General features: G+C 42.0%; 1 protein-coding gene across 1 annotated transcript in view; it reads left to right on the forward strand.

Moving 5' to 3' along the window:
• The first annotated feature begins 1,130 nt into the window (after positions 1-1,130).
• UBE2O (ubiquitin conjugating enzyme E2 O) overlaps positions 1,131-25,441 on the forward strand; it is a 41,508-nt gene continuing 17,197 nt past the window's right edge. The window contains exons 1-13 of the mRNA XM_088480548.1: positions 1,131-1,578; positions 5,553-5,612; positions 5,697-5,807; positions 6,445-6,542; positions 6,728-6,791; positions 8,569-8,712; positions 8,902-9,011; positions 9,945-10,095; positions 12,650-13,116; positions 20,693-20,847; positions 20,998-21,110; positions 21,232-21,360; positions 24,899-24,988. Coding sequence (XP_088336674.1) covers positions 1,180-1,578; positions 5,553-5,612; positions 5,697-5,807; positions 6,445-6,542; positions 6,728-6,791; positions 8,569-8,712; positions 8,902-9,011; positions 9,945-10,095; positions 12,650-13,116; positions 20,693-20,847; positions 20,998-21,110; positions 21,232-21,360; positions 24,899-24,988 — 2,091 coding nt within the window. The 5' untranslated portion in view covers positions 1,131-1,179. The remainder of the gene's footprint in view (positions 1,579-5,552; positions 5,613-5,696; positions 5,808-6,444; positions 6,543-6,727; positions 6,792-8,568; positions 8,713-8,901; positions 9,012-9,944; positions 10,096-12,649; positions 13,117-20,692; positions 20,848-20,997; positions 21,111-21,231; positions 21,361-24,898; positions 24,989-25,441) is intronic.

Raw genomic sequence — 25,441 nt, forward strand, 5'->3', positions numbered from 1 at the left:
AATGTTGGCTGTATTTCCCCTTCGTGCTAGGGACCTGAAAGTGATATGAGTGAGGGCGGAAGTGCAGTTCCTGCCCATGACAGCCAGCTAAAGAAGTACTTTGTCCTCACTTAAACAAGTTTGTTGTCCCCTCGCGGGGTCGCCGCGCTTCGGACACGGTGGCTCGCTACGCTCGCCACATGGTTATATTCCCCCTCTATGTCCACTTGGATGGCAGGGAATGACGCTGGACACTGGCTGATGACGTCAGGGTCCTCTCCGTGAAGGGGATTTAGACATTACCTCTTCAAGACGCTCCGGGCAGCTGTAATTAAGGCAGGATGCCTGCCTGAAGCATTCATTGGATGCTACAGGCAGCACTGCCGTAGCAATGCTGGCTGTAGGGTGCCTGGAACGGTACCCTGCAGCCAGAAGCAGGGGCCGTGAAGTGTCGACGATGCTGCCCACAGAGCCCTGCTCTCTGCGCTATCACACCGGTCGCATGCCCCTAGTTACAGCCCTACATATCACTCATTGGTATGAGTTATTACTATGCTCTCTATATTGTACATCAGTAACTTTGGGGTTGATGAATCAAGCAGAAAGAGTGGAGAACTGGACAAGTTGCTCATAGCGTTTATTAAGTACATTCTATAAAACGATAGGTAGAAGCTGATTGGTTGCAATGGGCAACTTCTCCACTCTTTCTGCTTGATACATCTGACTCTAGTTGCTCCTATAGTACTGTCTGTAACTCTATATGAGTGCCAGACTATCGTATAAATGGCCCTGTTTGTAATCTCCCTTACTGTACAGCACAATTATGATAATATAATTTATTAATATTAGCCCTTAAACAGCAGACAGCATCTACTGACGTGTAGTAACGCGAAATAAAGAAATGAATATGCTAACGAGTCACGTCGAGTATAATAATGACTACGTTTTATATTCTCCAAGCAGGCTGCTGCTGCTGCTGTGTCTCCAGTCTGCTGCTGTGTCTCCAGTCTGAAGAACACGGGTCTTGGCACTAGCAGCAGATTCCCTAGTAACATGTCAGAAGGGTTTCCCTAGCAACAGCATCCCTGTACCCTGACAACGACGTGCGGCGGGGTGATGTCAGCTCGCCCTTACGCCGTCCTCTCCTTGGTAACCGCCCAGGCCGGCGGCAGCTCCTCTGTTCTCTTCCGGACAACAATAATGGCGGATCCAGCGACCACAGTAGCTCCCTCCTCCCCAGGTGCCGGAGACTCTCACCCGCCGCCGGGGACCGAGGGCTCCCAGCGGCTCCTCTTCTCCCATGACTTGGTGTTCGGTAGCTACCGAGGTCACAGCCGCTTCGGCCTGGTGAGGCTCATCCATGGGGAGGACTCGGAGACAGAGGATGAGGATGATGCGGTGGTGGAAGCAGAAGAGACCGGTGGGGGCCGTAAGAAGGGAGGCAGCGGCGGAGGAGGAGCAGCTGCTGGTGGGCCAGGACAAGGGAGCCCCGGATCGGACACCGCTGAGGAGGCCAGCAGATTCGGGCCACTCCGGAGGGGCTACGTGCGCGTGCAGTGGTACCCAGAGGGGATCAGGCAGGATGTGAAGGAGACCAAGGTAATGGGCCGCAGGGAGCTGTGTGATTGTGGAATGGGGCAGGAGATGGGAAGGACACTGACCTGCGAGTCCCCAGCAGTATGACTGGTAACAGCATGGAGGTGGATGAACAGGGTACTCACATGGGTGGATAAAACTGACACCTACCCTGAATATCTGGCAATTTGTGCTTAAACGTGGAAAACCACCGCTGTAACCTTTTTTTTGCTGCAAATAACTGGTAGTAAGTGATGGTCTTGAAGGTGAAGTAAAAAAGAGAGGACCACCTGTTTTTGGAAGGCCTAGCAGTGATAAGATGCTATAGTAGAATAAGAACAAATATCCTTGGTATAATTATTCTATTTGAAAATGGCTTGGGACTTGCAGTGCTTAGTTCTGTAAAGACAGTCGGTATTGTCTGTTTGAAATTCTTTATTATGTGTTGAAACCCGATCATTCGCCAGCATTTAATACAGCTGCATTTAGCCTGAGGCTTTCTGGGTATTTCTATTAATAAAGTAGATAATAATCACGTCATCTTACTTCCATTAGTGCCAGAAACTCTAGTAAGCCTCTTCCACGTCCACCTCATGCACATTGCCCTTTTTCCTTTGGTGTTTTATTCCAGGCATATATGGGTCTGTTGTGTATGATGCACCTAAAGCAGGAGAATTAATAATTCCTCTATACTTCATTTTTATTTGCACATTTAAGGAAAAGAGGTTTAATGTAGATCCCTTCTGCCACCAACATTTGAAATCTCAGCTGCACCTTGAAATGTCACCTTTTGGCTTGTTCAGACTAAAGACTTGAGCATGGAAGTGTCCCAGGGAATCTAGTGCCTTTTATATATAGCTATTGGGGTACTCTGTGACCTATTAGAACCCAAATGTAGGCCTTTGGATGTCATTAGGCAAAAGGCTCTGACAGATGTAGTTGCAGAATGCACCCTTTGTATTGTTGTTAGGACACAACAGCATGTACAAATGAAGACATTAATAAGTAATTACGATTGGTAATGGAAATAAATTTGTCATATTTTCTCTGTAATCCCTCATAAAGGGCCAGCCACCTTGTCCTGTTTGACTGCTGGTCTAAATTCTAACCTTTTATTTAGATAAATTATCCCCATAAGTGGTTTTTGCTTTCATTTCTGTAGAATATTCTTGGAATTGTTATAGCCTGCTCTGTCATACAGAAGTGAATTGGTTAAAAGAATGGGTGGGGGATAACCGTACATTGCAGTGTGCACATGTCAGGTGGGTGTGCAGAATCCACTACATCAGAATGAAAGCAATAGCCTCATGTCACTCCTCCTGTCTGCTTTGCCATGCACAGGTTTAAGTGTCTTTTCTCAGTGGTGCTTCATGCATCTACCATAGTCATACTCATGTCATCAAGAGGTCAGAAGGGAGTAGACGGGTCATGTTGCTGTACTCGGTAATGGACAATGCATATTTCACATCCAAGATGTAGTATCTTAATTGATGTACACCGTGTCTGTAAAGGAGCGTACTAATATTCAGCCTACAAAGAGAGTCTTTGGCACTTATACGCATTTGTTTTCATCTTGAGAATCCTAAAATGCAGTTATTTTGTTCTTCAAAAGTATAATTAAGCAGCCATGTTCCCCACTCTCTAGGGATAATTAGTAATGGCCTATCATTATATCAATCTCAGGGGACTGTTTGATAATAATCATAATAAATATAAATCTAGGAATAGCTGGACATTGAGGGGAGCCGTGCAGGGCCACTTGCTTTTTACTAGTTAATCTCTTGTTCACCTTTGCCAAAGTGAATGTGGATGTATTATAGCTGCACAGATTGTGCCACTATAACTCTTCCTACTTTGCCTCTTTATCGGATATCCCGGTGTGAAAACTCCCCCCTCTGGCTATTCCCGCCTTGTGCTGATACTCTGTGTCTCACCTCCCATCTGGCTCCACTGGGCATCTGCGACATCTTGCAAGCATTGCAAGATCTCACGTGCAGCCGGTGCCGGCCGCCGTCGCAGTCAGGGACTCTGTTGTCTCTGCTGTGGTGATAGGGGAACAGTGCAGCTGTCGATATCGATAGCTGCAGCTTTTGGAACAGTCAGTGCCACTGACCGTTCATGCATTGGGTGGCACACGGCGCACTATCTTGTAGATAGCAGTGGAAATAATGACAAGGGGGCATACTACCCAACCCTACAATAATACATGGGGGAGAAGTGGTATCAGCGCACCTCTTATCCCCCTAACACCAGATAATACATCTCCCCCATAATTCTTTATATATCAAGTTCACAAATGGTCATTGCAGCCAGTTATTGCTGTTACTTCAAATTATTCTTGTGGTTTTTTTTTCCATGCAACCACTTTGGTTCATTTTCTATTGTGGATTTAACAAGAATTGTGAATAAGTGAAAAGACATAGCAGTGACGTTAAACCTAGAGAGTGTCTGGAAACCACCAGGCTGCCCTGTGGTGCTGTCATAGCTTTGTGTTGGTGACCTTCCCTTAAATCCGGATCCCATAATGGCACTAGTAAAATGTCCCAATGTAAATCAATCTGTCATATACACGTCTAATTTCACTGTGTATTTTAAATAGAAAAGAGATGGCTTTTGTAGTTTCCTGATTTCAGATATTAAGATGGTGTATGCGGGAGGGATTCCTAGTCTAAAGGACATACTGAAGAAATTCTGCTTGTTTCATTGAGTAGCTGAAATGTCCTTGCTGTGTTAGGCCCGTGCCATTGTCTCCTGCAGTGCTGTACATGCAAACAGGCTATTGGAGCCATTACATAATTATATCATTTGCACAACATAAAGAGACAGTAAGAATTAGACCCCTGCTGAAAAGAGCTTGCATGGAAGCTGTTTGTGGCTTGTGTAAGGTTTGTTACAATTGTCTATTTCAATGTAGAGTGTTCTATGTGGTTCTGTAGTGTCATGTCAGAGAAGGTGCAGGGAGTATACTCCCCTTTGATGCAGTTTGTCTGCATTGTGTCCTAGGAGTATTCTGGCAAGCAGCCCGTAACTCCAGCTAGAGCAGCGCTAACATTTTCACACCACAGAAATTGATTCTCTTACTAATGCAGTCAGCAGTTCCAGAGAGAACCAGCCAAAGAATTAAATACAACTCACCTTTTGTTAAATGCCCAAATAGTTTTTTGTTTAACAACCCATTGTCTGTGCTGTATCATAGATCGTAATAGCAGATGACTGTGAAGTCAGGCTTAGTGATCTCTACACAGTTTGAAACAAACCCCTTAGGATTCCCTCACTAAAGGGCAGTATAGTTCTGTACTGACAGCTCTGCTATCCCCGTACTGTACAGTTAACTGGCCCTTCCCCAGCTACATTTTAACCTATTACTTTATTGCTAGCATCTCTATTGTTACGTCCCCTATTTTTCATGTTCTTTTTCCAAAAGTGTGTATGTATGTGTGTATATATTTTTTTTAATGAAAGTTCATTTATTTTAAATAAATATGTATATAATGATAAATGGAGGACAAATTTTAGTTGTCACTATGAAAATATTTACACAATATGTTAATATAGTGGTACTTTCTATGAATGACGCTAGTTATGTCTGAGAAATGCTTTGTTCAAAAATAATTGCTCAATGAAGCGCAGAGTCTGCCAGCTTTTGTGAATTTCTAGCTACTGGTTGCACTGTTTAATTATTATTATTATTATTATTATTATTATTATTATTATTACATTTTATTTCTAGGGCGCCACAAGTGGTCTGCAGGGCCGTACATACAGTAAAGCATACACAGAACATTACAAATACAGTAACCAAAATATAAACAGAAAATAAGTAACAATTAGCAACACAATTCTCCGTACACAGTACAGCTGGGAAGGTGAAGGCTGTCATAGAAGTGCTAGAGAAGAAGGCTGTGAGACATTGTGGAGGAGGACCCTGCTCCTAGGAGCTTACAATCTATAGATATACTGCATTTTACATGAGCAGCAATCTCATTTTTGTCTTCTAGTTAAAACTGGAGGATCGATCATTGGTGCCCAGAGATGTTGTACGTCGCATGAGTACAAAGGTGGGGAACCGTACGTCATTACATGTCCCCTGCTCCGATTGATGCTTTCTCTGATTATCTTGATTTGTTGTTGATCTTGAACAGGACAGTCAGTGTGGCACAGTTATAGATGTCAACATAGTCTGTATGGTAAAAGTAGTGGGAACCAACTGCTTCCTTCATCCAGTCAACAGCAAGGAACTGCAACATATATGGGTAAGATGTCCATAATTTACATTTCTAGTTAACATTTCATCTTCAAGAGACCTAGCAAGAAACAGCTGGTAATGGGTAACCAGCTTTCTCTCCAAGTCAGTGTTTAAATAATTCTGAAATTGTAATATACACTTTTCTAATTCTCCCAGTTATGTGGTAGACTGGCTAGTCAGTGGCTGTGCTGTATTGCTATTTATATAGTGTTCATTCTAGCACCCTGCACCTGTCACGACTCCTGCACTTTCTCTTTCCTACCTGGGTGTCGCTCTCCTCTTCTCTGGTGCTTTTAGCACACTATAGTCTGTATCTCAGCGGTTTGCTGCATCAGCTGAGTGTGCTAGAAGCACCAGAACAGAGCACGACACCCCAGGCAGGAAAGAGGAACTGCACTGGTTGCAGGGTGCTATAATTAACACTTTATAGATGGTATGTTTTATATCCCAGTGATGTACCCAGCAGTGTTACAGCGCTCACATTATGCAGGAAAATAAGGTTGAGTTATGTGAATTTTTCCTATTGAGCTGCTTTATTATTTTTGTTGTCAACCTGTGTTTGGCATTTTTATATCTTTATGTATCATATTGTCTTTAATCTGTTTCCCTGTTGTGAGTCTAACCTGTAGTTTTTCCATTTTCAGCCTATCATGTACGGTGATTACATTGCTTATGACTACTGGCTCGGGAAAGTTTATGACCTCAAGAACCAGGTTATCCTGAAGCTGTCTAATGGAGCCAGGTAGACTTTTCCTATCTAGTGTATAGAGAATGCCATATTTGAACTAGCTGAATGCACCTCATATGAATTTGTCTGTAATGCTAGATAAATACTGCTAATTGTTGGTGTTTATAATATGGCTAAAAGTTCACAGTTTGCATTTACTCCGGTTTACCATATCTTCTTCCCATACTCTCTGGTTGCAGATGTTCCATGAGCACAGAAGATGCTTCTAAATTATACGATGTCTGTCCCCATGCTAGTGACTCGGTAAATATCTCATGAGTAGAATCCAGTAGCAAAGCCTCTAGGGCACATTTCTTTACATCCCATTTTTATTGACTGTGCCAATTCTTCACTGACAGGCGTTCAGAGCTAAGGGTGGTTTTGATTTTAAATGGCAATGTAGAAATGAAGGGCCTGATTCAAATTTGGGAATAGAGTGATATCCATTTTACACCTAAATATTGGGTCCAGCTCAGGACACTGAACACTGGTTTCAAGCTGTGTCACGGCGGCTTGAACCCTATTTACCCTGCAGACTGGACCTGGGATATTGCCGCGGCTTATCTCTGCCAGCGCTAGGAGATGATATAATCTCCTAACGTCGGGAATGAGGCCCTCCCTATGCAGTGATCGGGACCCGTGTCAGAGGACCTGGGTTACCCATTCACACTGCCCTGTAGCCCGGGTCCTTCTTGGACCAACCCGGGTAGCTAGCTGGGTCACTGGACCCGGGTTAACCCTTTTACACCAAGCCGCGGGCCAAGTTAAAGCTGCAATAACACAGATTTTTGCAGCAGTGTAAAAGGGATATAAACTAGAGCAAGTAACTGCACCTAGACAAACCATGCTGCAATGCGAGGGGTGCAAGTACATGTATTATTTTGCATGTGGGGTAAATACTGGCTGCTTTGGCATGTAGCCCAAAAATGTTGGACAGATTTATTTTTACGCAGTAATTTAGATTTGAGTTTGGACACACCCCTCCCAAATCTAAATATATCTGCACATTTTACATCTGACCCACCTGCAGTGCAACATGGCTTTGGCAAGGTGCAGTTACTTGTTCTTTTGTGCTATACTCCCACCTCAGAATTGGGCCCTAAATGTTTATCTGTAGTGCAGTGGTAAAGAAGAATGCTTCTGGTGTAAATACCTCTTCCCTCCTCCTTCCCATTCCATATAGCCTCTAGGACTCTGACATTTACCTCTATAACAGCTGCATTTGTGGATCATTTAAGCTTAGCAGCAGGGACTGTTCAAATGGGTGACCAGGTTAGGTGTGGCATGACGGCAGTAACTGTCTGCACATCCTTCCAATCAATTTGAATAATTTCTAGAAGCCATCTCCTTGAGAGGCTGCAGGGCTCAAACATGGAGGTCTCCACTTTATAGCAGATCTCCTCTATTCTGGTGATCAGCAAATATCACTACAATTTGATTAAATGGGAATTTTATTTGATGTTATAGTTATCAGTGTTGTACAGAAGCTGCTTTGTACAAAAGCGTACAATTGTTTCGCTTTTCATTCTCCGGGGCTGGTCACATTTCTGTAAAACAGTAATCCGCTTTGTCAGGTATTGGTACATATTTCAGCTAGCCTGAGCCAAGCTGATATTAAGCCTTTGGTGCATGAGGGAAACACTGAGCCTGAACTCTGTGTTCAAGGCAGAAAATCAAAGACCTTTGATGTTTAGTTCTTACAATGAATATTGATTACCTTTACAGCAGTGATTCTCAAACTCTGTCCTCAGGACACCACACAGTTCACGTTTTCCAGGTCACCCAGCAGGTGCACAGGTGTACTCAATACTTGCTGGCAAATTTTAAAAGATCCCCAGGTGGAGCTAATTATATCACTTGTGATTCTGTGAGGAGACCTGGAAAACATGCACTGTTTGGGGTCCTGAGGACCGAGTTTGAGAACCTGTGCCTTACACAATGGCTTATCCGCTCATCACATTCTGTTGTCTGTTAATTGTATATTTATAAGGCCATGTAGAATGTATTACTAATACTCCTGTTGCTTTCTTTTTTTCACAAGGGTCTATTTTTTGATGACTCTTATGGGTTCTATCCTGGCCAAGTGCTTATTGGTCCATCCAAGGTGTTTTCAAATGTGCAGTGGCTGTCTGGGGTGAAACCAGTTCTGAGCGCCAAGAGCAAATTCCGCGTGGGTGTTGAAGAGGTGAGCACCGTGTAGGACACTTCATCTGACAAAACCTCCTTCCTCTATAACCTACCCTGCTTGGTGCCGCTTGCTTTGTATCACCTCCATGTCCTCATTGTTCTGATTGTTTACTAATGTACACCTCCTCCCCACCACATCCTCCATACGTCCTCTTCTCACTATATCCTTCTGTTGTGCTCCATCCAGGTACAAGTAACAGAATTGAGAGTAACCTGGATTACAAAAAGCTTTTGTCTTGGGGGTACAGACTCTATGGACCCACCATCCTCTGTTATAACCCAAGAATCTTTGCACAAGTGAGTAAGCCACTAGTGTGTGTTGAATATGAAACCGCAAACTCTTAAGGTGCCCCCTCTCTCCTTACTTTCACTTCATGTAAATTACTTTAATGTAGTCAGTCCTCCCAATTGTGGTAACCTGTTACCCTTCAATACCAACTTGTGTTTTATATCTCTTTATTTGCAGTAGCTATGCATGTATCTCTTCCCCAAACTATCGCCCACACAATCCTGATTCATTAAACATTTACATCAGTTAGAGAAAAAAGAAATGGCAGAGGATGGAAGGGAGATGGTCAACTAGCCTCTTCTAGTAGGTTAATTCATGATGTCTGTCTCCTCTATCCCCCCTGCAAATATGCTGTATGGCACACCACTTTGTATAATACTTTACCCTGCGCCTCCACCATAAATGTCGGTTGTTATCCGATAGTGTCTCAATCCTTTATTGTTCATGTGGGTATGGTGACTGTTTTCTATTTAAACCCCAGATTCTTCCAACCTACTAATCGCCCTTTAAGGCACACACACACTTTTTGTTTGCATATTGATGTCACACTTTGCTGATTGACTGCTATAATCTTGGAATGTAATGCTTCAGAAATCCTAATTTCCCTAATACTAATCACAACTGGGCTTTGTTGGCTGAATATATGTAAATTCCAGTCGGTCTTGTTGAATGCAATAGTGAAGTCTCTTCAGAGAAATAGTTCTTCCTTAGGAGCAATGAGGTTTTTTTTTCTTGTATGTATAATATAGATGTGTGTGCAGGCTTATTTGTGTGTTAATTACATTTTTTAAATTGTTTGTTTTTACAAGCTATGTATATAACCTTTCTGCTTTTGTGATGCTCCTTTAGAAAGCTGTGTGAAGAGCGTTTTTGTCTGTCATAATAGGTGTCAATTTTCAGTGCTGATTGTGTAGCATGTTCCTAACGTTTTCTTGTATCAGGGTAAAGAGGATGGGCTCGTTTGACCACACGCAGAGACAGCTGGGAGAGAGATGCCTATATATATTTCCAACCATGGTGGAACCCACAAGAATCTTATGTGAAAGCCTAGAGAAGAACTGCCTCCTCGGGGAAGTGACAGGCACAAAAAAGGTATGGATTACCAGAGACTAAGCTGGCTAACATTTCATGTTCTGCTTATAGTATCCCATGTTATATGCAATAGTATTTATGGGGAATAAACATCCTCTTTCTCCTGTATGATTATTGATAGTGGGGTTTAGTTTTGCCATAATTATATTTGTTTTCACACATCGCACCCACTCACCTAGAGTGTTGCAGATATAGGGCCATATTAAATTTGGAGCGAAATGTCTGAATCGGCGATAAATCTTTGACAAAAAACGGGAATAACTTTTCACCACTGAGCCGACGCTTGGAGATGAGCTTATCTTTAAGCGCCAGCTCTTCCTATGCTGTGAACAGGACCCGGGTCATGAGGACCCGGGTTACCCGTTCACACTGCATCGAGAGCCGGCTTGGACCCGTGTTATTTCACGACTCAGGTTATTTAAACCTGGCCCTTTCACACTGCACAGTAACCTGGGTTGCTGCGCGTTCATTTGCAATAACCCGGGTTATTGCTGGCAGTGTGAAAGGGGTATAACTTTAAAAAGGGCAGCACATTACACACAATTTCACGAAAACAATACATTTAATCAAAGAAAGAGATTCCACGTGCCCTTAGATAAGATGCCACATGTACTCAAATTACCCTATCTATTTCCCCATGTCACTGATTACTACTCTTCCTGGACCACCACCTTTTTTGTTTTGTCTTGTATGAAATTTCTTTTTTTGACATGGAGACTGTCCCCTTCTCATTAGCTTGTTGTGTATTTTTTTTATAACTTCTGAGAATGGAATAAATGTGTTTTTGTAGCTCTCGGAAATTGTGTCATGGATAACATTGCCTCTCATGAAAGGTAGCTGGCCACCTTTCTCAGGAAAAGCTTCTGGTATTCTGGAGTGGCAGGTGGGGATGACTGAAGCGAGCCTTAGCACATGTTTTCTCACAACCATCAGCAATGTTCTTGATTGCAGGTTTCTCTATCTGCATTGAAAATTGCATTAGACACATGCAGCATTCAGACCACCATAAAAAAGCAAACCCTTGTATTAGGTATTGTGCTCAACATCACCATTTATTTATTTTTTTGTCAACACTGACTGGAAGGGGCTGGTGCAGAGTGAGTACTAGACTGCTTTGTGCAGTGTATCTTGTGTGAATTTACTTTACGCGATTTATGTCACTAATGGGATTCACACTTACATGAAAGCCAGTTTCTCTACACCACACCATGCTTCAGGAATTAGTAGAGAGGTGACATTGTCCTTAAGTAGACTTCATCAGGATGCTGTTTGACTACTTGGTTATTGGAACTATGATCCCATCAGGGTCTCTTGACTCTTGATTTAGTTTAGCCGTGTGTAGTTGGTTTTGCTTTTCTGCGGTTATGGAATATTTTTTTTTAGGATTTAAAAAGCTTTTTTTTTTTTCTTCCTCTGTTTTGCCACCATCCACTTGGCCTCTGAAGGTGGTTTTTCTTTGTGCTTCCATGTCGTTCTTTTCTTTACTGATCCATTTCCTTCATGATTATACCAAAATCTGCTTCATTTGAGCCTTTGTAACCCCCAATTTACACAATATAGCAGATATCACAGATTCTGCGGATATAGCTTTCCCGTGAGGTTGTTTCAGCCTGGCGCTGCGGCCTGCCCTTATGAAGTCGCCCCGCTTCCCGCCTCCCACTGTGCTGCTGCTCCTCTCCCTGCCATTCCCCTGCAAGCCACAGTGTCCTGCAGGGGAGATAAACTCTCACCGCATCGTGAATACATGCCATGTGCACAGCATCTGTTCACAGTGCTGGGAGAGCTTGGGGGGCAGCTCAGTGTCTACGTGAGTGCTGGGTATGCCCCCTAGATGGTGATGGAAAGGGGGCTGCCATGATGTCACACCCTTTCCCTGAGAGGACATGCCACTCTTCAGGGAGCGTAATACTTCAGCGCGCCCTCTCTCAGAAGCGACGCCCTGCCCTAATTAAAACCCGGAGTGTAGGATAATGCAAGTATTTTTCTTACTAAACATTCCTCCCCTCCTGTACTTGGGTGGCTCTGCGACATACATTCTGTCTGTATCTCCCAAATTATGGAAGGAGGAAATGTTTGCCTCTTTTGTTTGTATCTTTCACATACTGGGGAACAGTAACCTTCCTGTTTGGTAATAAACTAGAAGGCAGTATCGGAGGTTCAAGAATTGGAGGGACAGGCAAGGTCCAAGCTCTCACCTCTTAGAAGAAGCTATATTCCACATCTCTGACCTCCCAATATATGAAATTATATTGGAAGGGTCATTATCCTCAGTTGTGTGGAGGTTTTTATTTTCATTTTGTAAATGACTGAGCCTTAAAATGTCTTCAAATATAACATGTTATAATTGACTATTTAGAATGAGTAATATTTAAATCTTTTACTTCTAAATATGAGCTTGAACCTCTAGAACAACACAGAATTATAACAGCACCACTTGTTAAAATACATATGCCATAACATTTTGTAAATGCATAGAATAAGCATTAACAATGTAACTGTTGATAGCATTTGAAATGCAATTATAAGTCTCCCTGTCTGTCATTTGTATTATTAGCAAATGGACAAGTTACGGGAAAAGCAAATTGTGAAAATGATTTTGTGTACCCAAGAGTCTTCCAACCCAGCAGAGTTGCTCAAAAGAAACTCTGCCAGTGCCCCAGCATCTGAAGAGACTGTGAAAGGCGTAGTGCGAGATGAAGCTCCTAATGACAATGGCAAAGAGTTAAGGAAAGCTCCAAGTTCTGAAGAGTGTTGTGCGCAGGATCAATTGCTAGGCAACGTTCGGGAAATGTTCCAAGATTTTCCCCTTCAGGCCAGCGAGCAGGACGCGGATGATGAGGCTGCGGAGGACACTGACGACACAAGCTCCGTGACCTCTTCTGCCAGCTCTACGACGTCCTCAAAAAGCGGCAGTGGGACTGGGCGTAAGAAGAGCATACCTCTGTCTATACGAAACCTAAAGCGGAAACACAAAAAGAAGAAAAAGAGCAAGGTGTACAGAGAGTTTAAAACAGGGGACAGGTTTGTAAGTGGGGACACCCCGTAACCTTTACTCCCTATTTAATTTTATTGATCTATCAGAGTTGCTTGGTTATCTTTTTATTTTTTTTGCTGTATAGCGGGATTTCATTTGCTATAACATTTAGGTACATACTATATATTCATTTTATAAACCTTTTAATGGGAAAACTGGCAGTTGGGCTTTAAATATTCTACGTTTTCACTCCCATATTTATTTTCACAAAAATTAGTAAGTCAACAAATTTATCCCAACATTTAATTTGCTATATCTCTATGTATGTATACTAAATAGATTAATCAATGCCAGATTATAGGACCAGGATCAAATGTAAAAATTATTAAGTGTTTGACTTTTATTTTTTCCATTTTGTTCCTGCCTCTTTCCCATGCCCCTATCTTGATTACTGCACATAAGTGCAATGTAGCGCTGTGTGCAAAGGTCCTTAGTGGTAGTGAAGGAGGTACAGATATAAAATGTGAGACGAGGGAAGAAGCTAGCCCACTGTGAAAGGGTAGTAAGGATAAAAGGAATATGCATTGATGTCTACTAGGAATAGTCTTGTGGTATTCATACCATGGATCCCACACAGATTTATTTATTTTATATATATATATATATATATATATATATATATAATATTATTTCTCTTGCTCTCAAAAAGAACATAAAATAGGGGATGTAAGTACAAAACTAAACTATATATAGATTTCCCCTGTTATACAGTAACCTAGACAGGGATTTGGTTTTAAGGTGCGTATCCACTACGTGACCCAGGGAAGACCATACGATTAGTCGTTCAGTGTAGGCACCCAGCGTCATCCATGAACATGGTCAATCTGCCGTTATCGGCACGTTCAGCCGATGATTGATGTCGGAAACGACCAGCGGGAGTGTGCATCGCTGGTCGTTTCCGACATTATTGTGCACGATTAATGGACGACTGAACGATAACTATCGTTATCGTTTAGTCGTCCTTTAATATCGCTTAGTGGATACGCACCTTTATTTGCAGAATGAGACAATGGCACTTGGCTGTTGTACCAAGTCTATAATTGTGGATAGGGGGTGATCTATGGATAATTAACATTATTAGTCCACAAAACCTTATCAATGAATCATCTGGCTTTGTACCAGTATAGTACTATTTCCATGCATGTAGATGTAATATAGGGTCCTAATTGGTCACATTGTCTCTAGCAGAGAGAGGGGAGGTGTGTGTTATGGAGTTTTACAGGCAGTAGATATTATCTGCAGTAAACTTTTTATATTTTTATTATTGCAAAGTTGACTTTCTATTCATTCCCATATCTGTGGCCACTAATCTTCCTCAGGTGTCTGACTTGTCCCTCCCTGGATTCCTATTTAATGTTTGTCCTATCATTCTCTCTTGGAGAGTATTACGTCATATAGGGCCTGATGCAGAGTTGTACACTAATGCCACTGCAGCTGTGATCCCATAAGCAGCTGCTCTGTGACAATATGCCAATGTCGCAGGCACTGGAGATTGCATTGAGACGCTCACTGGCAGCATCTGCAAAATACTGTTGCAGATCTTTCGATGATCGGATTCCTGAGTAACCCTATGGTTGCGCAGAATGGCCGCAGAAACAGGGAAGCCAGAGCCATATTTGTTGTGTTCGGCATCATCATCGCATGATGCCCCCAAAACTGTCAAGACACACCTGCGTTTTTATCCGATACTCCCCATTGCCTCCACCAAACGCTCCCCGACTGTCAATCACACTGAGTGAAAACGTACAGCGTGCGGCTATGGTGCTGTACCTTGACACGTGCGCAGTGGCAAAACACTCAATTTGCGAAAACATCGGTTTAGCGTTCGACTAATCAGCTCATAGTCTACAGGTTAGTTAGACCTCTCTATATGTTGGACTGCGAGCATAGATTTCCATATAGTCATGTGGTAACAAACCAATAAACCAAAGAACAAAACTTGTTGGTTTAAAAGCGTGACATTGTTATTTGACTAGGAAATGGGACAGTAACTGGCATAGCTATTTATATCCTTATCTTTGTGAGTAATTCTAATCCCAACTTCAAAGAACTTGATTTAAAAAAAAAAAAAAAAAAAGGCTACTCAATAATGCTGCTATTAAAGAGTGAAAGTAACTGAGCTGATAGCAATTTATGTGTCACTATAAAGGCGTTGAGGCCAGGGGACTTTCCTGATTTGGGATCTTGATAATCTTTCCTGTAGTTTCTGGTTACCGCTTACTTGCTGGGAAAGGTTACATAGCAGGCACTGTGTAAGAAATGTCCTTCAGGACTGACCGTGACTTTTTGGCTTATTGTATAGGTTACGGAAATATTGCTGAAATTCCCAACTTATCTGACATCACAGCTGAATTAGTTTAATGGATGGTATATAACAGTTTTGACTCTCTATTTTTTTCATAACTATGATTACGCCAGCACAGCATATATTATTTTGTGAAGATAACAATAATGTAAATCACTTCTAGTCCTTCTAATCCTAACTGTGCCCTGTACATTTTTATTTTGAATGAATAGATTCCTAATTTGATTAGACAGGCCCATTATTTGTGCCCATTTTTATTCATTTGTTGCAGCATGTAAGACAGCTCTGTAAGCATCTCACAAGTTTTTTCAGGGGATATTATAATCTGAACAAGACCTCAACTATTAACCCAGTGTCTCCACTTTTAGACTAATCTTGGTGTTATGTTGAAGGAATTATTATTTATTAACATTTCTTTATATAGCGCCAGCGTAATATGTTGCACTTTACAATAGAGAGCAAAACAGTAATAAAACAATACTGGGGATTAACAGACAGAGAGAGGTAAGGGGGCCAAGCTTACAATATAAAGGAAAAGGCATTTGATACACGTGGATAAGTGCTACATATTACAAATATCACAGCTGCCTGCCCATACACTTGCTGCACTGGCTGGCGGTGATTGACAGCTTAACTGGGCGGGCGCATGTAAATGCCCGTCCAGTTGTAACGTTAGTCAAGGCGAAACGGGCAGTCTGTATGCAGAACGTATGTTCTGCACAGTCTGCATATCTATCTGCAGATATATTGATCAGGTGTGTACCCACCTTAAGGCAGGCTTCCACAAATTGTCACTAGTAACTGGTGCATGATATGAGCATGTAATTGTATGAACACAAATGTTCATAATCTTTGCTGGAGAATGGCTGAACAAGATCTCATCTAGTGTAGGCACCTCCTACTGTAATCATTGTATGGGGGTTCACATACCCAACAAGAATAAATAAACAAAAACCATAGCTTTAGTTTTCAGACCAAATAGAGGATGTTGGGACAGAAGTTTATTACTTTAGAATATAATTGAGAAGCCCCCTTTTCTGGTAATTGTGACCTAAAACAGCTATAAAGGTTTCTTTGGAGCCATATATATGATATACATTATTCAATTTTCCCATTAAAATTAGAGCCTTCTTCTTTATTATGCATGACCTCTATTGGCTCAGAAGTCAGGTGACTGGCGGGCGTAATTGACAGCCCTTTTTTTATACAGGAATCACAAGGAGTGAGGAGAATACCATCCTATAGTGTTAAACATTTAATGAATAGGGATTAAGGGGATATTGGGGTGATATTATTGAAAGACTGCATGTAATACTGAGGATGGGATAAAGGCCGTATATGCCCCATTTGGGATTAATTGGGGCAAAGGGATTAGTTTATGGTCTAACCTAAAGTGCTGGCTTTCAGACATGCACACACCTAGCCTGTTAATTGTCCTAAGGACTAGGGTAGAAGTCCTGGGAATGGCTGCTAATCATGTTGCTCACTCGCTGTCTCCCAGTCAGATGTAGTGATAGCATTGAGCAAGGTGGTTATATAGATCCAAATATAAGAAAATATAAAGCGCTGCAGAATGTGTGTGAACTTTATAAATTCTCTTAATAAACAACTAAAATATTTGCGGGCCTGAAATAAAGTATACAGAAAGAAACCTCACCCTGCCGATGATGGTCTTCTGTTGAGAGTTTACATGGTACATCTTTGCCCCTTGGGTTATGTGCTTTTAAAAGCCTGAGACCTAAACAGATATACAGTATGTGGGAAGATGGAAATAGCTGGTTTTCTTTAGGCTACAAAGCAGTGTTGGTAATTTAAGGTTAAAAATGTAGCAAATGAGAGAGTACCTCCGGCACAAGCTGATCATTGTGTAGTGTCCATATAGGAACCGGAGTAGGTGGCAAATTACAACCCTGGTATCATGGTATGACAAGTTGCTGTCATCCAATCCTCATTTGGGGTTCTCAGCGGCAGAGGTTCATCTATGGCAGTATGTTGAGTGTCTGCTGGCACCTGCTCCATTGTAGGCACACCAATTTCATTTGTGGATGGTGCAAAAAAAACAGCAGTAAAAGAAAAAACAAAAAAACATGGCAGACACAGGACTACAGAGAGGTCAATAAAAGACAATTTATTGATAAAAATGCAGCCAGTCAGCAGAAGCTGAAAGACCTTCTATAACAGTTTTCATAGTTGGTTTCTTCCTAATGGGCTTTTTTTATTTGCATTTGTTTTGACTTGCTTGGCAATACTGATTTTTCTAGTGTGCACCTTAGCAGTAAGAGGTATATTTACTAAAGTGCGGGTTTTTAGAAGTGGGGATGTTGTCCATGGCAACCATTCAGATTCTACTTAACATTTATCTAGCACCTTCTAGAAGATAATAGCTAGAATTTGGTTGCTATGGGCAACATCTCCACTTCTAAAAACCCGCACTTTTAGTAAATCTTACCCCTAATGGTGGGTACACACTACACGATATGCTCCCTGAGCGATATCGTGTAGTGTTGTCCCCGGCAGGCTGTGCTCAATGTCGTTCATGACATTGAGCACAGCCGCTGAACGATATCATTAACGATAACGATATCGTTATCGTTCAGTCGTCCACTTTATCGCCCAGTGTGTACGCACCTTAAGACTTCAGCCTCTGAGCTGTGGGAAGAGTACCGGTGGTATATACACTTGGTCTTGTTCTCCTTCTGCCTAGTAAACAGGTGGAACCTCGCCTATATTTTATAGTACTATGCCTTAGGATATAAGACCTATCCCTCGGCTATTATTTTTGCAAAGATGGGTGGGGGGTGGGGGTTCTGGAGCCAAACATTGGAATACCTGAAGGAGCGATTCCTTGAACAGAAAACTGCCTAAATACAAGGCAATCTTTACCAACTCCTGTTTATTTCTAGTCCAGAGCTTGTCCTCTCTTGCTCTTCTGTTTTCCAGTTTTAGGAAAATATCACGAAGGATTTGCTGAATTTCTGATCTGTAGTTTGCTAAGATTGTACAACTTTCTCCATTTTTGCTTTCAAGCTGGTTGGCATGTTTCCACGTCTGTAATGTCCTTATTAGGACCTTGTCTAGCTTTGTGTACCTCATGCTACTGTATATGGTATGCTTCATAGATTTATTTTCAACAAGGAGAGAAGTTCTTCTTCTATCTGAGCTTGGATGATACCCAGTGGCTCATCAGGTAGTTTAGAGACTTGTGGTATCTTGATAGTGTACATTTTCTCACAGCATGTGCAGGATTTCTTCCTCTATGGCTTAGCGCAGATACATTGTTATAATAAATAGTGTTCCTGGCATTATATACATGAAGCTTCTTATATAAAATCAGCATTGTGGGTCTGGCAGGGGGAGCTTTTGTACTTCATCTCCTTATTCCATTTCATAAACTGATATAACGCATGTTTTGGCCTGTGTTTTAAGTTGGCAGTATACAGATGGAGCACTTGAGTAGTTTTGTAATGCTGGCTAGCAATATGTTACTATTAGAGGTCCGTCACTGCTTAGGTCTTCTGGAAATTGGCTCTGTTGACTAATGATGGCAGCAGTTTAGATTAAATTAATCATTCTAACCTGTACTCAATTGTGCCTAACACAAGGTCATATGCTTCAGATTGAACATTTATCTTTGCAGGCTATGGGCAAACATACACTGAAGTGCCAAAAAGTCATGGTATAGCAGTATGTAAAGATAATGGTAGGTGGCGTCACTAGACTGGCATGTCTTGGAAATGCCCAGACCTGCATCAGTTGTAATCTGACATCTCATTTGTCAGTTTGAACACCGGCTAGGCTGCTCATGGCGAGGCGACGTGAATTATCGCAGTTCTAACTGCATGATAGTGGGTCCCCGATGGATGGGACATTCCATTTCCAAAGTTGTGCAGACAATCCACATTCCTCCATCTACGGTATTACGTGTGTACGGGGAATACGTCATGGAAGGCGTTACCACCCACCATGGATAGCGCAGTGGCAGATCACGGGTGCTTAATGATGGTGTCCAGCATCGTCTGGCCAGAATTGTCCGTGGTAACAGGCAACATCCCCATTCAAAACGGGAGGTACCAGATGCATAGGACCCATCAGAGTTCCCATGTTAACACTACGACACCAGACACAGCAACTCACCTGGGCTTGTGACGTTGCTAATTGGGCCTAGAGGACTGGCAACATGTGGCGTAGTCCGATGAGTCACTGTTCTAATTGTTTTGGGCTGATGATGGAGTTTGGGTGTGACGCAGTCCCCTTGAGGCAATGGATCTCCGTTGTCAACAAGGCACCTTGCAGGCTGGTGGTGGTTCCATAATGGTGTGGGGTGTGTTCACTCGGCATGGGTTGGGTACACTTGTCCACCTGAACACATCATTGACCTGTAACTACTACGTTGCTTGATGACCATTTGAAGATGGAATATTTCAGCAGCATAATGCACAGTGTCATCTGTCTCAAGTGGTCAAGAATTGGTCCGAGGAGCATTCAGGAGAGTTCCGACGAATGGTGTGGCCACCACGTTCATCCAACATGAATCCAATTGAGCATTTATGGGACGTGGTGGAGAAATCCATTCGCACCCAAGATCCTGCACCTACAAATATCAGGGAGCTATGGGAAGCTATCCAGATGGCATGGGTCAACATCTCCAGAGGTCTTCTGTCCACTTGTGGAATCTATAACACTTCGAATTGCTGCACTTTGCCGGGCTAGAGGGTGTCCTACACGATAACAGGCATCTATCCCATGACTTTTGGCACTTCAGTGTATATGTCTCATCTCTGCCTGCTGTCTACATTTTCTTAACTTGTAATTATGGCCACAAGCTACTGTGAGAAGATCATCATGCGTTAATGAGACTGCGCTAATAATCACCTTACTATTTTCCAACGTTCTCAAATCGGAGACAAAAACAATTGCAGTTTAGTGAATAGTTACCTCTGTTGGTCGTAGTGACTCCTTTTAGTGCTCTGACATGCAAATCATAATACCTTTTACAGAACTACTGCTCGAGAACCTATCATAGTACCACAATATTAGACACAACATAGGCTATAGCTAAAGGTCAGAGGCGATGCTGACCACTTTTTTTGTTCCTCCACTGACGTTATAGTGAACATATTTTGCATACATGTTTATTTTTTCAGATACATCATCTAACTTCATGGCACACAGGCATTACTTTGCATTACGGTGGATTGACTTGCTCTTCGCTTTGTGTCTCTTGTGTTCAATGTTTTATACTTCTTGTCTTTCTACAGAGTAGCAGTTGAAGTCATAACCACAGTGACTACAGCCGATGTCATGTGGCAGGATGGAACCATAGATACCAATATTCGCTCCAATGAGCTGATCCCTATTCAGCATTTGGACAACAACGAGTTCTGTCCAGGAGATTTTGTGGTGGATAAAAGAGGTCAGTGAACTTGAATTGTTTACTGATTAAAAGATCTGTTTTACCTTTTGCATAATTTGCATTTCTATGCTGTACAAAATCCAGTGATCTATTGGGAAAGAGGTTTGCTTCATAAATATGTTTCCTGAATGTCGTCTTATCGTCCCACAGTGCACGCTGGCCAGGATCCCAGCATATATGGCGTGGTGCAGTCTGGAGATCATACAGGACGTACTTGTGTTGTAAAATGGATCAAACTGAACTCTGAAGGGGATGATGTTGAAGTGAGTGAGCAGAATGTCCAGGCAACCCGTATTTGAGATTACTATATTATGCAGCTAGGAGAGACCAGAATGTTGTCTGTTTATGGTGTACATGGATATAGAGTAAAACGTTATATTTCAGGTTGTTGGAGAAGAAGAGGACGTCAGTGTATATGACATTGTTGACCACCCAGACTTCAGATATCGAGCCACAGATATTGTCGTACGCATTGGGAGCTCGGACCCTGATGTTGTCGATGATGGCAGCCAGGTAACCCCCGCCCTGCTAAAAATGTCCTACCAGTTAGGGACTTTTTACTGTTAGGATAAATGACACTTGAGCTGGTCTAGGAAATGCTGGACTTGCATTTAATTCATGAATGCAGGAGCACTGTAAACTCCATTTTGGTGTGTATTTTTTTTATTTTCTTAATTGTCCACCTACCTTGTTTCCATCCACCTGGTCATTGGTGATCACGTATGATAACTTCCATGCTCAGAATACATATTTTTATGCCAAAAATATGGGGTGGATGTCTGACTGCAGGCTGTATATGATCCGCAACAAAAATTTTAATTATATGCTTCTCTCTGTAGTTAGTGTTTTGTTGGGTTTTTCTTTTCTTTGTGCATCCAGTAAATAAAGAGAAATTTTAAATACAACCTGAGCTGAGATAGACACTTCTCATCTCATGGTGGGAATGTGCCTGAGTAACAAAATAAATTAAGTTCAAAATGGCTTTTTATAGCAAAAACAGCAAAAGTAATGATCCTGCATACACAGTAATTGTTAACAATGTAACATGCATAAGTTTTCCAGATTTAGCTTTGCAAGATACACCAATCAGCCATAACATTAAAACCACCTGCCTAATATTGTGTAGGCCCCCCCTCACGCCACCAAAACAGCTCTGACCCATTGAGGAATGGACTTCACAAGACCACTGAAAGTGTCCTGTGGTATCTGGCACCAAGACGTTAGCAGCAGATCCTTTAAGTCCTGTAAGTTGCGAGTTGGGTCCTCCCATGGCTCGTACTTTCTTTTTTCCAGCACATCCGACAGACCTTGGGAATTTGGAGGCCAAGTCAACACATTTTGTCATGTTCCTCAAACATTCCTGAGCAATTTTTGCGGTGTGGCAGGGCGCATTCTCCTACTGAAAGAGGCCGCTGCCATCAGGGAATACCATTGCCATGAAGGAGTGTACTTGGTCTGCAGCAACATTTAGGTAGGTGGTACGTGTCAAAGTAACATCCACATGAATGGCAGCACCCAAGGTCTCCCAGTAGAACATTGCCCAGAGCATCACACTGCCTCTGCTGGGTTTGTATTCTTTCCATAGTGCATCCTGGTGCCATCTTTTCCCCAGGTAAACAACGCACACCGGTTCTTCCTTGGACCACTTTTGGTAGGTACTAACCACTGCATACCAGGAACACCCTACAGGACCTGCCGTTTTGTAGATGCCCTGATCCAATCATCCAGCCATCACAGTTTGGCCCTTGCCAAAGTCGCCCAGATCCTTACGCTTGCCCATTGCGTGAGTGTTCACTTGCTGTCTAATATATCCCACCCCTTTACAGGAGCCACTGTAGCGATATAATCATTGTTATTCTCTTCACCTGTAAGTGGTTTTAATATTATGGCTGATCGGTGTATGTAACAGAACTAGAGATAACCAACTTGTTTCCCCCCGATTTTGTACAATACGAGAATGATGTGCCTCTAAAATATAAATGTATAAAGCAAAAAATAATTTAATAATAACATAACTTAATATACCGTTACGCTGCTCTCTGTACATGGGCAAATAGGCTTTAATCCCTGCTGCCATATGTAGGTGGCAGCAGAGATCTTACAAAGGAGTATGGCTAACTAGAGCTCTGGCCAGCTCATTCAGACAGCCTCAGTGATCAGGAACCATTGCAATGATTCCCGGGTTTGCTGTGATGATCACTAATAGTTTACTTGTACTAAAACTTCCTCCACCTTCACAGACCTTATTACTGCTGAAGAGTAGCTTATGTACCTTATTCAAATTAACTCCCCATGTTCCCCAGTACGTAGTATTTACATGTTTTTATTTATTTTGGGTTGGTTATGAAAAATAAAAAAGCTTCTCTATAAATGCTAACTCTATACCTATCTCAACAAATATGTATATGTCTCGTGCCCCTGTATTTGGGAGAAATCTAATGACAAAAATGTGGAGTTATTTTCTGGGTATCACTAATTACATAAGTTACAGTAAATGCTGACTTATGATATTGCTCTCATTTTGCCTGTTTTCCATGTCTCATGACCATAAACTAAATACATGTATACCACAGCATGATCCCACCATTGATGACAAAAAAGGAAATGTTCGCTTTATCAAACTGAGAAATTAAATATTTTAATAATTTACGGTCATGAAGGGTTGAAAGGCCAGATTCTGTACCTATATAGTGTCATGGGAGCCCAACATGCAGAATTTATTTACCCCCTTTAAGTACAGTAATGTGTGCTTTTAGTCTTTTTTTTTTTTTTTTCTTTTTTATTGTTTTCTGTCGTGTCATAATAATAAAGTGCCAGCGCTTTGAAAACCTTTCAGGATTATATTTTAAGACAAAATAAATGGTGTTAAATGTATTCCTACAGAAAAACTCTTCTTCGATCATTAGTTTTGATTCTTCACTTCTATACAGAACCCCAATTTGGTTATTGTTCTTGCGATAATTAGTTAAAAAAAAATAAAACTGTGCGTAACGGAGGTTCTAAATGGAGGATAACAGAACTGAATGGTCTGCAACTGGTCACATAGGGGCATATTCAATTTGGAGCGAAAGTCCGTTGCCGGACTTTTCGCCATCATTGGAGGTTTTGCCGTCAAAGTTTTTGCGCTCGTCCCTGCTTATACCCGTATTCAATTCCAAATCGGAGAAAACGAAATCGGCGAAAAGTCATGTCTTTTTTTGGGAAATCAGCCTAACACCCCCCAAAAGATGCTCTGACATGGGGGTTCACTGTGGGTACCTTCGAAAAGCCCTGCAAAAGGTATTTGGGGTCTTTGAATGGTCTCAATAGGTGCTAGTTAGCGTCTTTGGGACAGTGGTGAAGAATTGCATTTAGCCACTTTTTTTGAGAAAATAAGTAGTCCCATCAAATTTGGGGTACCTGAAAATGGGTGCAAGTATATTTTTAAGTGGCTAAAGTGAACTTGTGAAAATCGTGAAAAATTCTCCTGCCGCAAGGACCTGCAATTGAAAAAACACCTGGGGCATACTGGGGGACCCCCTCCCCCCGAGCCTATTTCGATATTTTAAAAGTTTGTTCCCCAACTTTTTTTTTGCCCCCAAAATGAAAGTACCTTTTCTCGGGGTCCTGTGGCACTTTTAAAAAATTTTTTGACACCAAATGCCTTTTGAGGGGACCTGTCCAAGGGGTGCAGGGTGGTTTTTGGAAGTCTGCACCCCAAAACCCCAATTCTGCACTTGTTCTCGCCACCTATTCATTGGTGGTTCTTTTTCGCTGGTCCCAATGCATAGACTTTTTGCTCCAGCGAAAAAGTCGGGAAAATTGAATACGGGGGTAAGTCAAACCTGCGAAAATGACTTTATCGCCAATGACTGCTGTTCGCAGCCTAATTGAATATGGCCCATAGTATGGCAGCTGTTTTCAGGAATACAGTCATCACTCCATAGGCTGCTTTCTTGATTTGGCAGCATACACAAACGTGCAGAAAGAAGTCTTCAGCTGTTGATCTATAGTCCTTCTTCCTTGTATACAGCTTTTTTTTCCCCCTGACTTTATCCTGTCTCTTTCCCAGCCATCGGTGGGACAGGTTGCTCGTGTGGACGTTAGTAGTAAAGTAGAAGTGATCTGGGCTGAGAATTCTAGAACCATTGTTCTTCCACAGGTAAGACTGGCTAGTGTGACTAGAAGTGTGTGTTGCTACTTAGGTAAATAATTTGCTCACCTGTCTGTATCTAGGATACCATATGTATGTTTGCCAATGCTTTGTATGTTCTAGTTGAATTATTTATTTTTTATTATAGTTTTAAAATAATTTGCCATGTATGTCTAAATTAGCAAGTAGCACTTCAGTATTTTCTGCCATTATTGTACATGCAAAAAGAACAAATGAGCCGTTCTTGTCATATTCCATATCAATTGTAGAAGTAATGAATAATGGTCCTATGTTTTTTATCCAACTTATGGTCCACACCACAGGGGACCATATGTTACTAAGTGGCAGTTTAGCATGTGATTTGCAAACCACCGAACATCGAATGCCGTTTGAAGGATGAAAACTTAAACTGCATCCAACATGTGGTGGTGTGCAAACGCTTAAACGGCATGCGGCTTAGGC

The sequence above is a fragment of the Taudactylus pleione genome, unplaced genomic scaffold (genome assembly GCF_031769625.1).
Source record: "Taudactylus pleione unplaced genomic scaffold, aTauple2 ptg000256l, whole genome shotgun sequence".
In the NCBI taxonomy this organism is placed as follows: Eukaryota; Metazoa; Chordata; class Amphibia; order Anura; family Myobatrachidae; genus Taudactylus; species Taudactylus pleione.